This window comes from Simochromis diagramma, unplaced genomic scaffold (assembly GCF_900408965.1).
Source record: "Simochromis diagramma unplaced genomic scaffold, fSimDia1.1 OVJJ01000365.1, whole genome shotgun sequence".
Taxonomy (NCBI): Eukaryota; Metazoa; Chordata; class Actinopteri; order Cichliformes; family Cichlidae; genus Simochromis; species Simochromis diagramma.
Window position 1 is genome coordinate 151,969 of NW_024387230.1, and position 13,585 is coordinate 165,553.

The 13,585-nt window shown below is 39.5% G+C and overlaps 2 protein-coding genes across 3 annotated transcripts; both read right to left on the reverse strand.

The window, feature by feature from the left end:
* Positions 1–2,955: 2,955 nt before the first annotated feature.
* LOC120746825 (ladderlectin-like) lies at positions 2,956–4,052 on the reverse strand. The gene is made up of 4 exons (XM_040052324.1): positions 3,943–4,052; positions 3,728–3,856; positions 3,447–3,555; positions 2,956–3,298 (listed from the first exon to the last, which is right to left on the reverse strand). The coding sequence occupies exons 1-4, from the start codon at positions 3,961–3,963 to the stop codon at positions 3,216–3,218; spliced, it is 342 nt and encodes a 113-aa protein (XP_039908258.1). The 5' UTR covers positions 3,964–4,052; the 3' UTR covers positions 2,956–3,215.
* Positions 4,053–4,795: 743 nt separating this feature from the next.
* On the reverse strand, positions 4,796–10,813 carry LOC120746817 (B-cell receptor CD22-like). 2 transcript variants are annotated; one of them, XM_040052313.1, is made up of 11 exons: positions 10,427–10,813; positions 9,212–9,565; positions 8,865–9,089; positions 8,317–8,670; positions 7,961–8,191; positions 7,590–7,838; positions 7,209–7,472; positions 6,849–6,930; positions 5,897–5,951; positions 5,432–5,574; positions 4,796–5,336 (listed from the first exon to the last, which is right to left on the reverse strand). In XM_040052313.1, exons 1-11 carry the CDS (start codon positions 10,476–10,478, stop codon positions 5,264–5,266), a joined length of 2,082 nt encoding a protein of 693 aa, XP_039908247.1. In that variant the 5' UTR covers positions 10,479–10,813; the 3' UTR covers positions 4,796–5,263. The 2 variants fall into 2 exon arrangements, with proteins under 2 accessions (XP_039908247.1, XP_039908246.1); XM_040052312.1 differs by having other exon boundaries at positions 9,212–9,568.
* Positions 10,814–13,585: the final 2,772 nt, after the last annotated feature.

A 13,585-nucleotide genomic window follows, 5' to 3' on the forward strand; every position in this document is an offset into this window, starting at 1 on the left:
TAGCTCAGGGTCCCTCGACACTGCAGAATGCTAAAAAAAAAAGTTATTGAGTGGAAAAATTAAAGAAATGATAAGCTGTCAACTGACCATAGTTGGTTTTAGTACACAAATATTGGCTTGACTGTGTATCTGGTGGGGCCAGGAACCATTTTCACAATATTAGCAGCACTAAGTCTACCCTGTTGTTGGAGTTGGGCAAGGGACCATGTTATCTTTCCATTCTGAAAGGACCTGTGCCTGCTGGTGCTTGAGAGGCAACAGCAGGGCCACCACTGTTATTCTTATCACATGAGAATGAATCAAAATCAGGGTCCTTCTGAACACACAACCCTCTGTCTCTGACACATTCTCCTCTGTGTCACTTTGACTGTCAAAGAGTTGTGCCAAAACCTCGCTGACAGTAAAGATTTTCCCAGAGGACATTTTTTTAGAGAGCATACAGATTGCAAAGTACACAGTGCACCAAGAGTAATGATTTAGATAGAAGGCTCCCTTATTTGGCTTTAGCTGTCAATGTCCTTGCTGAAAATTCCTGCCCACATTCCCCCTCACAAGAAATATCCACTCTGATACTTGGATGTGAACAACTCGCAAGCCACACTGTGGCAAATATCATAGTCCTCATGGAAATGTTGTTGGAGGCTGTGGAGAGCCGGTCCAGCCATCGCCTGCAGCTTCACCACCTGCTGCTTCCGCTGGCGGCTCTGGAGAGCCCTTGGTTCTTCTTACCTTGCCTTTCCTGTGTTCTGTGTGTTTTTTCCAGTCAGTCATGTCTCAGTGTCATGTCTGCGTTTCCATGTCTGTCTTGAATTTCCTGTTTTACTTTAACAGTCATGTGTGAGTGTATTCAGTTTTAAGCCCTCGCTGTCTTGTCTCATCAGATTTGGTTCAGACTAAGTTAGGGCAAGTTGTTCATTATGAGTACATGATATTAAGATAACTTGATTTTTCTGACTGCTCTGTTCCCCACCTGTGTGTAATCTCCCTGTGTTCTTCTGTGTGTATTTAAGTCGTGTCTACTTTTGTGCTGATTGCTGGTCTGTCTGTGTATCAACCGTGTGTTCTCCCTGCTGTCAGCCTTCATGTGCCATCGCCCACCTTCCTTTGTGTTCAGGTTTGCTGTTTAGTAGTGATGGCCAAATGAAGCTTTCTGAAGCACTGAAGCTTGTATTGAAAAACGGTTCATAACTCGAAGCTTTTCAACACAGTCCTCTCTGGTGACATCTGGTGGCCAAAAATACAAAGAGCAGCTTGAATCCACAAAATAAAACCAACTGCTTCATTACGATTGCTCATTCTACAGAGTGGAGTTCTGTCTGATATTGGGCCGCCGTTGTGTTGCTTTGAAGGTGTATTTTTGGGGGGTTAAAAAAAATGTGTTTTATTTGTTTAATAAATAATCTTGACCAGTAAACTCTCCTTGTTTAAACATGCACCATGGTGTGGTCTTTCTTTGCTTGTGACTTCTTGATGTTGGTAAATACAATAATTGAAAACTACCACATTACATATAATATACATATAATAATGTAGAACACATTATGGAGTATGTTTCTGCTGTGAGGTCCTGCCTCCATGCACTTGTGCAAGTGCTAGACGGGTATATTTATAAATAATGTTATATTAGGGAAATTTTCCTATACATATTTTTGACATGGGGGTAGAATTGATTGTGAAATGGAAAAGGAAAATGCTTATGAACTTGCAAATGAAAAACATGATGCATTTTAGGTAACCCTTTTTCATTTGTATTTAAGAATAAAATTTGTTCCACTGTGCGATGGCCGAACCTGTTCCTTTTCGTGGAGATCATTTCTCCTGCCTTAAGGAAAATCCCATCACATGGCACAGAGGAGGCTGGAGTGCACAGAAACTGGTAGAGATGCAGTTATACAGTCTACCTGGGCCCCACAAACTATCAGCTAAAGAGAATAAATAGATTAAATTGCTGCACATTTGGCAGACTAACATTTTCAGATTAATTAAACAATAAAATATATATTTTTATAACATTACATGTAAAGAATCAAGTGGAAGTCTTTCTAAAGTTATTTAATGATATTTATATTATGGAAGCAGATTTTTGACATTTTATCTTTTTCCCGTTTTTAGATAAAATAAACACGCACAAAACAAAAGCAAACGGCCAGAACACAAAGCTGGAAAACCCACCCGATTGACAAAAATCAACTCAAAATTCTCCCACACAACAGAACCTCCTCTATTCCTGGCTGGCTTCAAATCTCTCAGTGGAATGATCAGTGGTTCGCTATCTGTCACCATCAAAACACTCCACAAATCCCGTGAATGATTCGCTTCCTTATGAACCATTGAATCGGACATCGAAGCAGTTAGGCTCTAAATGAAGCTTCGGACGTCACTGATCACGTGACTCTGGCCAAACGAATCAAGCTTCGACGCAGTGCTTCTGAAACAGTGTGTTGATTTTTTTGACACACGCACCGGAGCGTCAGCTTCAAGCGGGCCATCACTACTGTTTAGTTTTCCCCAGTATAGATTATCTTTAGTTCCATTTTGCCATTTTCACCTTGTGCTTTATTTTGCAATAAACCTTCTTCACATCTCAGCGAGTGCCTGCTCTTGGGTCCCCATATATTTCCTCCACACAGCTCACTTCACTAGCCGTGACAGTAACTACATGAAAATACAGATTTTGTTATAACTTACTATTTTCAAAATTGTTTCTTGCAAATCTATTGCAACTTAAGTACCACATTTCTTTTTTTTTATCATACCAAGTTTAACTGTTACAGAAAGACTCACAAAGACGTGATTTCCAAATCAGCATTACTGTTGGCAGAAAAACAAAATGTAACTGAGCTAGACAATAAAAAACAGTAAGTGCAGGTAAATATTACCCACTCAATAAGTACCCCAAATTAATGCATGTTATGACTATTGAATTTATATGTAGCTACACAACAGACACAGGTAGATGCTTGCCCAAAAGCTTTAATGTAGCAAGAAGGAAACTTAAAAACAAAGAATTAAAACAGAATAGTTTTCTTGGAAGACAATACAAAGAAACATGGTAAAATCAGTCTACTGATGACACAATCACACTTCTGTTGACTTGTGATTTTGTTGTTTAAGTGTTAAACAGAGAGGAAAATAGAATGCTGCACATAAAGATATAGGAGCAAAACAGAAACATTGTATTTCAGTCTGCTGTTTTGATTCAGATTTCATGCGTGTCAGTCCAGGAGTCCTGATCTCTTCTTGGCACAGACAGAAGGACGGAGATTATCACACCACACATCATCCCAGCATTTGCCATCTGCGAGGTTCAAAAGCAGAAATCAGTAAAATGTCACACAAAGTGTTAAAGATGCAATCCAAAGCAAGATTGTAAGTTTTGATTTATGTAGTATTTTATTTAAAGCACTTAAATTATTCACAAATTAAGCAACCATGTTCTGAATTACCACTATAATTAATCTGTAGGCAAAATGGACGGGAACCACTAATGGGCTCTCCTGGGCACCAGTTTGTGTACTGGAAAGGCCTCCCATCACTCCAAAACCAAATATGCTCCTGAAATTAAACACAGCATTAGTTCAAAAGGTCAAGCGTTGTCACAGTCCCTGTATCAGTGCAACCCATCTCCACCCTAGATCCTCTATTCACATATTTTTTTGACAAAATGTAACATCTTCTATCATTAATACAAAAAGAGAAATACTGTGTAAAGATAAAAAAAAAGTACCCCTGGTGCATTGGTTCCTCCAACCCAAGTTGTTTGGTAGCCATGAGGAGCAGTCATCTTCTGAATCATATGGTATTCGCTGCTGCTGTGCACAGATGCAAGGTTTGCGCCCATGGACAAGCAGTTTCTCTTCAATGGAGAGTGGAGTTTTATTCATGTATGTATTTTATGTATTTTAATCAAGTGTTGAAGACAATACAAATAAGTTAACCCACCTCAGCTCTAGGCCAAGTCATGGATGTTGGAACGTAAACAAAGCAGCGATCTCTAAACTCAGTCCAGCCATGAGGACAACCACCGGATGTCTTGATTAGGTCACGCTTTGCTGGGGGTCAATAAAAAGTTGTACGTGTTGTGTCTCCAGTTGATATCTTATTTTGTAATACTTGTAAGAAGACTTGATGAAAAGGAAACCGACCCTGTAACTTATTGAAAGCAGGTCACTGCTGCGTTGAGGGCTAATAAAAACAAGACCATGTAGTGTCCAGTGTGAATACACATGCACTGGGATATTCCAACTCTGATTGTGTAACTCAGGAGGCAAAGAATTTGCATGGTTCAGTCCTTGCTGCCAGTAAAACCTGTTGGAAGCAGCAATTCTGAGAGTCGTTGGTCATTTGCTTGAGTGTTTCCCTAAAGTGCAAAATCAACAACCCCAGCATTTGGTTTATTACACATGGGCCAAAAGTGCAAGTCACTCTTTACTGATGTTACAATATGGCTTTATGGAGCAGACGTGACCCCGTGTTCTCAGGTTTCTGCCATAACTTTTATTATTTGCATAACACCTCCCCCCTCTGGCTTCCACATGAACTGCAACAACTATTCATGCACATCATGACATGCCCTCTTTTTTCCCTATTGATAAATACCACTTCATTACTATTCATACTACAACTAAGTAGTTATTAAATAATATATAAAATATTAAATAATAGAAAAAATTCCTGACCATAAAAAATAAAGCCTTTACAATGGGTTCATAAAAAAAGCAATTTTTTGCCAACATTACTGTAAACAGAAATTTTATAAATAGAGGACAGGTTGGGCAATAAAGTACCAATTAAATAAATTACCATTTCTTTATTATCTGGAAAAACTGAGACAGCCACAACTTTACTTTTTTTGTTGAGCACAAAGCATTTTGGTCAGAAGGTGGCACCAGAAATCACTAATCTCTCTCTTTGAACTTTAAACAAGATATTTAAACAACAGTTAACCTAAACTGTGATACAGTTAGTGTGGGAAATAACATCTTTGTTCCTACTAACTACTGGTGAGATAAAACAACAGAAAGAGACATTTCAAAATTGATCATACATACAGCAAAGTACTCGGTTATGAGCTGTGATGACGAAGAAATAAAAATACACAAACATAAAATGAGAAGTTTGTTCACATTAGATTTAAGAGATGCTGGTTGTACTTTATGGTCCTTTTGGAGGTTTGTGTTGATGATTTATATTCATGGCAAGTCACTTATTACCCCCAGAAACAGAGGAGCCTGATGAAACACACAGCAGCTCCAGGCTGTGTTCACACTCTGGGATGTTTGTTAACGGTGCTGTACAGTGCAGAGGCATCCTCCACAGCAGCTTGGTGTTTTGATCTGTGAAGTAAACAATATAATGATACTACTATTGTATGCAAAGTATTAAAACAATAAACTTGAGGTGCAGTTATCCTGTGTGAAGAGCTGCTCACCTTCTAGCACTTCTGACATTCATGGTGGAGTATGTAACACTCTCTTCCTGGTATCTGTCACGCTGAGCTGAGCTGGAGTTGGAGTTAGCAAAGTCTGGCCGGTTTGTACTAAATTGTACAGCAGCATATTGAATTTCATCCGTCTGTCAAACACATGGATGAACATTTTTTAGGGCTTTTTGACTTTTTGCATACGGAACTAATAAACTAAAACCGTTAATATCATAACACTTTCTTCCTTCCTCCCCTCTTACAGTTAAATATCTGTTACTACCTCAAGGTGTCTTGATTTTGCTAATAAGTTAATGCAGAAAAGCATGAATGTGGAAGGACGAGATGAATAATATGGGTGAACATTGATACAATGGATGTAATCAGTCTGGGTTGAGCTAATTGGTGACTCTGAAGTCTGAACATTATGTTTTAGGATGTTTTCACTGGAATATCTGAAGTCTCATCAGTCACCTGTGCTCCGTTGTCTGGCCTCTCTGCAGCCTCTGATTGGTGTTTCAATGATCTTCTGATAAGACAATAAAATACACATTTCAGCAAACAGGATGGATTCATGTTTTAATGATACAAATGTCCAGTGGAATAAATTCCCAAACTATGAACAAGATAAATTATCACAGCTAACAGAAGCAGTCTTCAGCCAACCGAACCTGCAGGAAAGTGATGTTATGAGCATAAGTTGTAATGTAAATATATCAGAAAAGTGCAGAAAAGTCTGGATAAACATTCAAAGGAAGTCAACATTAGATATGAGGCCATATCTCTATGCAGCTCTCTTTTAAAATTCTTGCCAGTATAAAAGGTTTTGGCTCACGATTATTCTGCAATTTTCAAAACGAGTGAAATCCATGGACTGAGATGGTTAGTCATAAGTTTTAATGCTACACAAACCCTTTGCTGTATGTTTTTCCAGCACTTATTGCTTGCTTGCTTGTTTAGCGATGTTCTTATAATCTGTACTAACTGATCAGCTTCACACCATGTACCATAACTTTTAAACTTGTCAATGACATTGTCAACAAAGTCTCAGAGAACTTTAAGTGTCTGGAGTTGACTAATAAAACGATCTCTTAGTTTTTGGTATTTTCTGTGCTCTCAGTGTGAACCTGTACATCTACAGAATTAATATCTGTCAGAAGAAGTCATTTCAATGTTTTGTTCATTCCCACAAGGTTGCAACAATTGTGATTACATTTTGCAAAACCCCGACAACGCTGAAGGATTACATCACATGTTTTTGTTAAAGATGCCATGAAATCAGACAAACCTGACAAAAACTAGGTTATGAGACTAACATATCAAAGTTGAATATTTCTGACAGAAAATGTATTTCTGACTATTGTCTTAAGATTGACTTGAACAAAAAACACCTTTAAAATCCAAATTAGTTATTAAAACATCCCACCTAATCCAGAGCAGGAGAAAGAGGAGTATGATGACCAGAGCAGTAACAGAGACTGAGAGGATTACAGGAAGTTCCCATGAGCCTGGAAGTAAGTGAAACAAAAACATTGAACTTGATGGGTCAATCAGTGATTGATCATTAAATAATACAATTTTCTCTAAAAATGTTAGAATATCAGGACTTAATGCTGTGAACTAAAACCAAAATTGGATAATCGAGGATTCCAGGATGTTTTTTATTTTTTCAGTTAAATTTTATTTGTGAAAAATTACAACAGTCCCCTCACAGTAGTTTTTATTGTGAGGTGAAAACCAAACAATAATATTATCAGTTTCAACATCAGGTGCATCAGTAACTTACCTGTCACAACAGTGAGATGATGGGAGGTGGAGCTGCGACGTCCTCTTGTGTTCTGGGCTTCACAGTAATAACTTCCACTGTGTTCAGGTCTGAAGTCAGCGATGATGAAGTTCTGTCCAGATGCTTTTGCTGAGTCATCATCCTCCTTGTACCAGGTGTAGTTAGCTGCTGGGTTAGCATCACTGCTACAGGTCAGAGTCACTGAACTGCCCTCCACTAACTCACCAGAGGGACTGACTGACACAGAGGGAATCTTTGGAGCATCTGGAGGAAACCAAGAAAAATTATTTACATTCGGTGTGAGAAAATTTCCACCAAGAATGAAAACATTACAGGAAACTGTTATCAAGACAGATCACTGATCTGCTGCTGTTTACTCACACTGGACATCTATGAATAAAGACACAGAGAGCTGATCCTCAGTCTTGCAGTCGTAGATTCCTCTGTCCTCAGAGCTGATGGAGGTGAAATTATAAATACCTTCTGGTGTTAGAGGCAAGATTTGGTTGCCTTTGTACAAAGTGTTCTTAGCTGCTGGATTAGCATGTGTGCGACAGGTCAGAGTGACTGAACTGCCCTCCACTATCTCACCAGAGGGACTCACTGACACAGAGGGAAGCTTTGACGGATCTGCAGATAAAAGATTTCTTTATTAAAGTTGGCGTTTAAACTCATGTAACATTACAGCATGATAAACTGAAGCTGGCTTGGAGCTGTGATATGTTGTTGGTGACACAGTGAATTAAACTCACACACTGATGGAGAGCGGTAATCCTCGTATCCAGAGAAAGCACAGGAGATGATGTCTCCAGGATTAAAGTAGTCTGTATAGGCAGAAGTTTGCTGTGTCGTCTTTTTCTGTCCGTTCCTGAACCAGACGTAAGAAAGACGACCAGCTGGACTGCAGCTGCTTTGACACTTGAGCTCTGCCTCAGTCTGAGTCTGCTGGACTGATATTATTCTGCTCACCTTCACCTGCAGAGCTGAATATGACAGCACGGCAGTGACATCATGTAGAGAGAGGCTTTATGTGTGGATATGTAAGTCTACCTTTGATATCTGAGATCACAAAAACAAAAACCTGCTAACATTGTGTTTTCTTCAGTACCTGTGACACTCAGAGTTGTTCCAGGTAAACTACTCTTCCATTCAAAGCTTTGTGATTTGAATTTAAAGTGATACTCGGCTGAATCCCTCTCTGTCAGGTCTCTGATTCTCAGAGTCGAGCGTCCTCTCTCTGTTTCAATGACCTCAACACGACCTGCATAGTGGGAGTCTGTTCTGAGGTCCTCGGGGTGTGAGCGATGCTGCCACTGATGACTACGTTCAGGACTGAACCAGAATTTGGACACAGCAGGATGTGTATGACTGTAGATGCAAGAAATGTCCACTGATGAACCTTTGAGGGCACAGATGCTTCTGCTGGTGTAAGTCACTCTGTTACAGGTTTGATCACCAACACCTAAAATATATGAAACAGATTTGTTAGAGGAAGATTTGACTGCAGCACCACAGAGCAGGAGGCTGTTGGGACTTATTGTTGATTTATTGGCTTTACTGAGATATAAAATAAACATGAAGATGCAGCAACATCTTTTTTATTAGAAACAGAAATTAATGATATGTTTTGTCAGTGTAAGACTGAAGTAAACTCACACACTGAAGGAGAGGGAAGCTTCTCGTATCCTTTTACAGCACAGGAAATGCTGTCTGTATCATCAAAGTATTTTTCAAAAGAAAACTCCTTTCTGTCAATATTCACTTCATTCTGGTACCAGACATAGGAATGAGGATCAGGTAGACGACAGCTGCTCTGACACGTCACCTTTTTCCAAGTAGGATACAAGGTTGGCCAAGTTTTTATCACTTGTGCCTGGAGAACTAAAAATTATACACAGCAAAATATAAAATATACACAACATTCATAGCTTATAGTGTCTCAAAGTTCCACCAAAACTTTTCATTTTGAAAACATGTTATACATTTAAATATAAAAATCTGACCTGTGACAGACAGAGTGACTCCAGGTGATCCAGTATATTTCCCTCCTGGTTGGTTTGTCATAAATCTGAACTTGTACTCAGCTGAGTCGCTCTCTCTCAGGTCTGTGATTCTCAGAGTGCAGTCTTTGTTATCACAGTGATACTGAACACGACCTGCAAACTCTGCCTCTGTCCTCACATCCACAAGTTCATCACCTTTCATTTTAGTAAACCACACAGCTTTTTCAACTACAGTCACGTTCCCATTCACTCTGGATGGGTACGTGTAGGTGCAGCGTATGTCCACTGTTGATCCTTTTAAGGCACAAATCTGAGTAGAGGTGTAAGTCACTGACCAACCATCCTCACCCTGAACTGCTGAAACACATCAGAAACAAAACAATGAATTCTTCTGCTTTTAAAGGTGTGTCCACGCTCTCTGCAGTTAACCTGTATGTGAGCTGAGGCAGGAGGACACACACTCTGAAGGTGCAGCGAAGGAATTTCACCTGTGAGCCACGAGGAGGCTGAACTGAAGAGAAAGGTTTTTGTGAGAAAAGAGAAGTGAGAGAAATAAATGAGAAAAGCAGAAACTGATGTGTGGAACTTTACAGCTGATGGGAAAGTTTCTTAAAACATTGGTCAACCTGCATGTGAGCAGTTATTTATGATGCACTTGCGGGAAGAATTGTCAAACAGCAAAAGTGCTCTCAAAAAAAAAACTGATGCTGAAACTAACTAAAAGCAGGTTACAGCTGAGTCGGGTGATAATAAGAATAAGACCAAGCAGTCCCAGCGTGACTGCATTCACAGTTGTAAACTCAATACATTTAAAGTACTCATTGTGTAACTGAGGATACAAGCTCGCTATAAGAGAGGTCGAGACAATTTACGGTTCAAAATATTTAAAGAAATGTTTTACAGACTGTGTTCAGGTGGTTTATCAACATCATTAAAATGACACTTGGACCTTTGTGTGATTTTAGTGTAGCTTCATTGTTTAACTCAGTTTGTTTCTTTGTGTTGTGTCTGTGTGTTTTCTTGCTAATGTGACAAAATGGAGGCAGAGGAAAGTTTAACAGAAACTATCTTCTCTTCAACTTTTGCATAAACAGAGCTGGAGCTTAAAATATTTAGAAAGTACTAAACTACAAATGTTCTATATTTCTGTGTATTTTCTTATAGTTGATCAAAAGTCAGTTATCTGTAAAATATGAAAATGTAAATATAAAATACCTGACAAAGTGAGAAGACAGATGATTGCAGCTTGTGCTCCTTTCAGTCTCATGGTTGGTGTCCTCCTCTCTTTGCTGTGGCTGCAGACAAGTTCAAACACATCAGCAGGTAAATGATATATACAAGAAATGATGTCTGATGTGTATCTGATGGTGCTGTCCACTATAGTTAGTGTGCACAGTTACTGTAAATGCCTAAAATGTGATCGGAGTGCAGAATTTCTGCTTTGCAATCTCACTGTGTTCGAGATACAAACTTCTCAGTTTAACCTGCTGCTTCCTTCCTCTTTCTGACAACTAAAAGTGCTGCAATTTCATCATTTTACTTCTGCATATCCATCCAGTGACAAGAATAAACTGCCAAAGACAAACTGAAGTGGTCCGCACAGCCGAGACAAATATACCACCTCACACACACTATTATTACACATATGTGAAAATAATAAAACCCTATAGGGTACACGTGAAGTTTAGGTTCGATACAGTGCTTTAGGTTCGGCACGCATATGTATCGAACAATACAATTTTTTTTAAAAATTTTTATCAACTTTTCTTCTAATGATGCTGTCTGTGTTGAGCGCTCAGTGGATCTGCATGCGACTACTCCGCCTAGGCTGCACTGTCAAGTGCAGATCCACTGAGCGCTACCCGAAATTGAACCTCCCCCACCCTCATTCAGATCTGGTGTTTGGAACTATTTCGGTCTTCATGTGAAGTATGACCCTGAAGGAAAGCGTCATGGACAAAAGTAAAACAGTATGTTGGATGTGCCACGCAATGCTCAATTGGTGGGAGCTAGTGCGTTAGCGCAGTTAGCTCGTTAAAGTGTTGGCCGTCCAGCCCCATGCACGGGGCGATCCGCCCTAACTCGTTAACGAGATTTCCCGCGTTATAGCGTTAATGTCATTTCAACGAGATTAACCTGAAAGCACTAGTGGGAGCACAACGAATATGACTGCACATTTACGCCGACATCATCCTAGTGCAAAGACAAGTGGAAGCAGACTAAAACAACAAGCACGCATGCTACAAACTTTACCCGAGTCATTTAGACAGCCGTTAGCACATGATTCTCCTTATGGGGACCTGATATGTTTAATATGCTGCTGAGAATATAGCCCAGAAGAAGCGTATAGTATAGCTTTTATTTTGGAAAGAGACATTTCTCTGTAATAAACTCTGTTTTCCAAAGATGAGTGATTTCTCGATCAGATATACTTTTTTAAAAAATTATTTTTGCTGTTTCAGCAACATTAAATTTAAAAACTGTGCTTTTCAGTTAAAATATACATTTATAATTTTAATAAATGACAAATTGAAAAAGCATGAACATTTTTTTGTATCGATAAAATATCGAACCGTGACACCAAAGTATCGAACTGAACCGAACCGTGAATTTTGTGTATTGTTGCACCCCTAATATATATATATATATATATATATATATATATATATATATATATATATATATATATATCAATACAGCCACGTCAGACAACTATTGACTGTAGGGTTTATTTAGGCCAGTGGAACACAAGACCAACAAACTGCACGACAAAACAAGATAAGACAGAGTTTTTTGTCTTTGTGGCTCACAAGGGAAGCCAACCCAGGCCTTCACCTGTCCTTAGCCAACTTCAACTAATTCCTTCGCTACAGCACTTTTTATTGTCAGCAAGCAATCATTCATGAATATGCCATTACAAATACATGTGACCAATATTCCCTCTAATTTTTTATGTGACTGAGCGAATGCACAAACTCCCTGAGCGATCTCTTGGACCACTGTGAGCAACAGCAGACATGTGCGCTGTGGTCACGCCAGCATCGAATCCATCCAAGTTACAAGTTAATTTACAGTATTTACATTTATGTTAGACTACTTTTAATTAACTGCTTTAGCATACTTACAATGAAAATTTAAAAAAAAAATCTTGTTCATGACCTGTGTAGTATGCTAACATTCTTGGAAGTAAAAATAACTTGAACTCCAATTTTGAAAACATTTTTTTTTTTATAAAGCTCTGACTTGTATTTTGAGCAGTGTTGGGACTAACGCGTTATTAAGTAACGTGTTACAGTAAGTACGTTATTATTGTGGTAACGAGCACGGTAACTAGTTATTATGCCAAAATCAGGAACGCGTTACTCGTTACTGGGATTTAGATCGTTATTCGTTACTTCGTGTGGTGGCTATCGCGGAGCTTCCACAGATTCAGTAACATTAGCAAGTGGTGGAGGCCTGCAGCTGGATGAGGGAAAGGGGAGGCAAGAGGAGAGACCCGAAGTGGCCGCCCGTCCGAGTGTCAGGTGAACTGAACTTCAGGTAAGAAGTTATGACCTGCAGTCTATCTGGGTCAGATATAAACCAAGTTTAGGTGGAGTTTATTTTCGTTATGCTGACTTTTTCGTACTGCGTGCTAGCTAGCATGACAGGGTTTCTATACAGCTGGGTGGGGGCTACGATGTTACTGATGTTGAACTTTATTTTGTTCATAAGGTTAATTATTAGAGTTTCCAACCATCCCCTAAAAAATGGAATCCTCTCATATTCAGAGAAAATATTATGCGTTTCGTATTGAGGTGAAAAGGAACGCACTTTGTCCCGGACTTCAGCTACAATGAAAAAGACACAAAGCTGGAGTTATTCTGCGCCTTTAAGCTGTCAGCTGCCTCTTCTTCTCTCATTCTCTGCCCTCCCTCTCCTGTTTCAGCCCGTTCTCACTCCCGAGGCGTAACATGTTGACGTTTTGTCACGTCCCGCGGCGTTCCTGAGGAACGCGAAAGGAGACCTTCGGCGTTCTTATGGTACGCGACGGGTTATGGCTGGAATCCAGTGCAATGACGCTCCCGCGGTAATAGACGTTCCACCCCTGTATTCCAGCCCTAAACCTAACCTTATCCCTAGCCCTGACCATAACCTTATTCCTGACCATAACCTTATTCCTGGCCTTAACTTTAATGATGTTAAATAGCGTGTTTCTAAGCGATTTGAAAAAAAAGAGCGAACATGTGTAGATTGAGTCCAGACGGTTCTCATATTTCCTCTTTTTTCCGAGGTCGTCATTTAGGAACGTGGTGGGTAGCCGAAAACGTAATATGTTGACGAGTTGTCACCTAGCGTAAAATGTTACGCTTTGGGAGTGAGAACGTGTTGCCT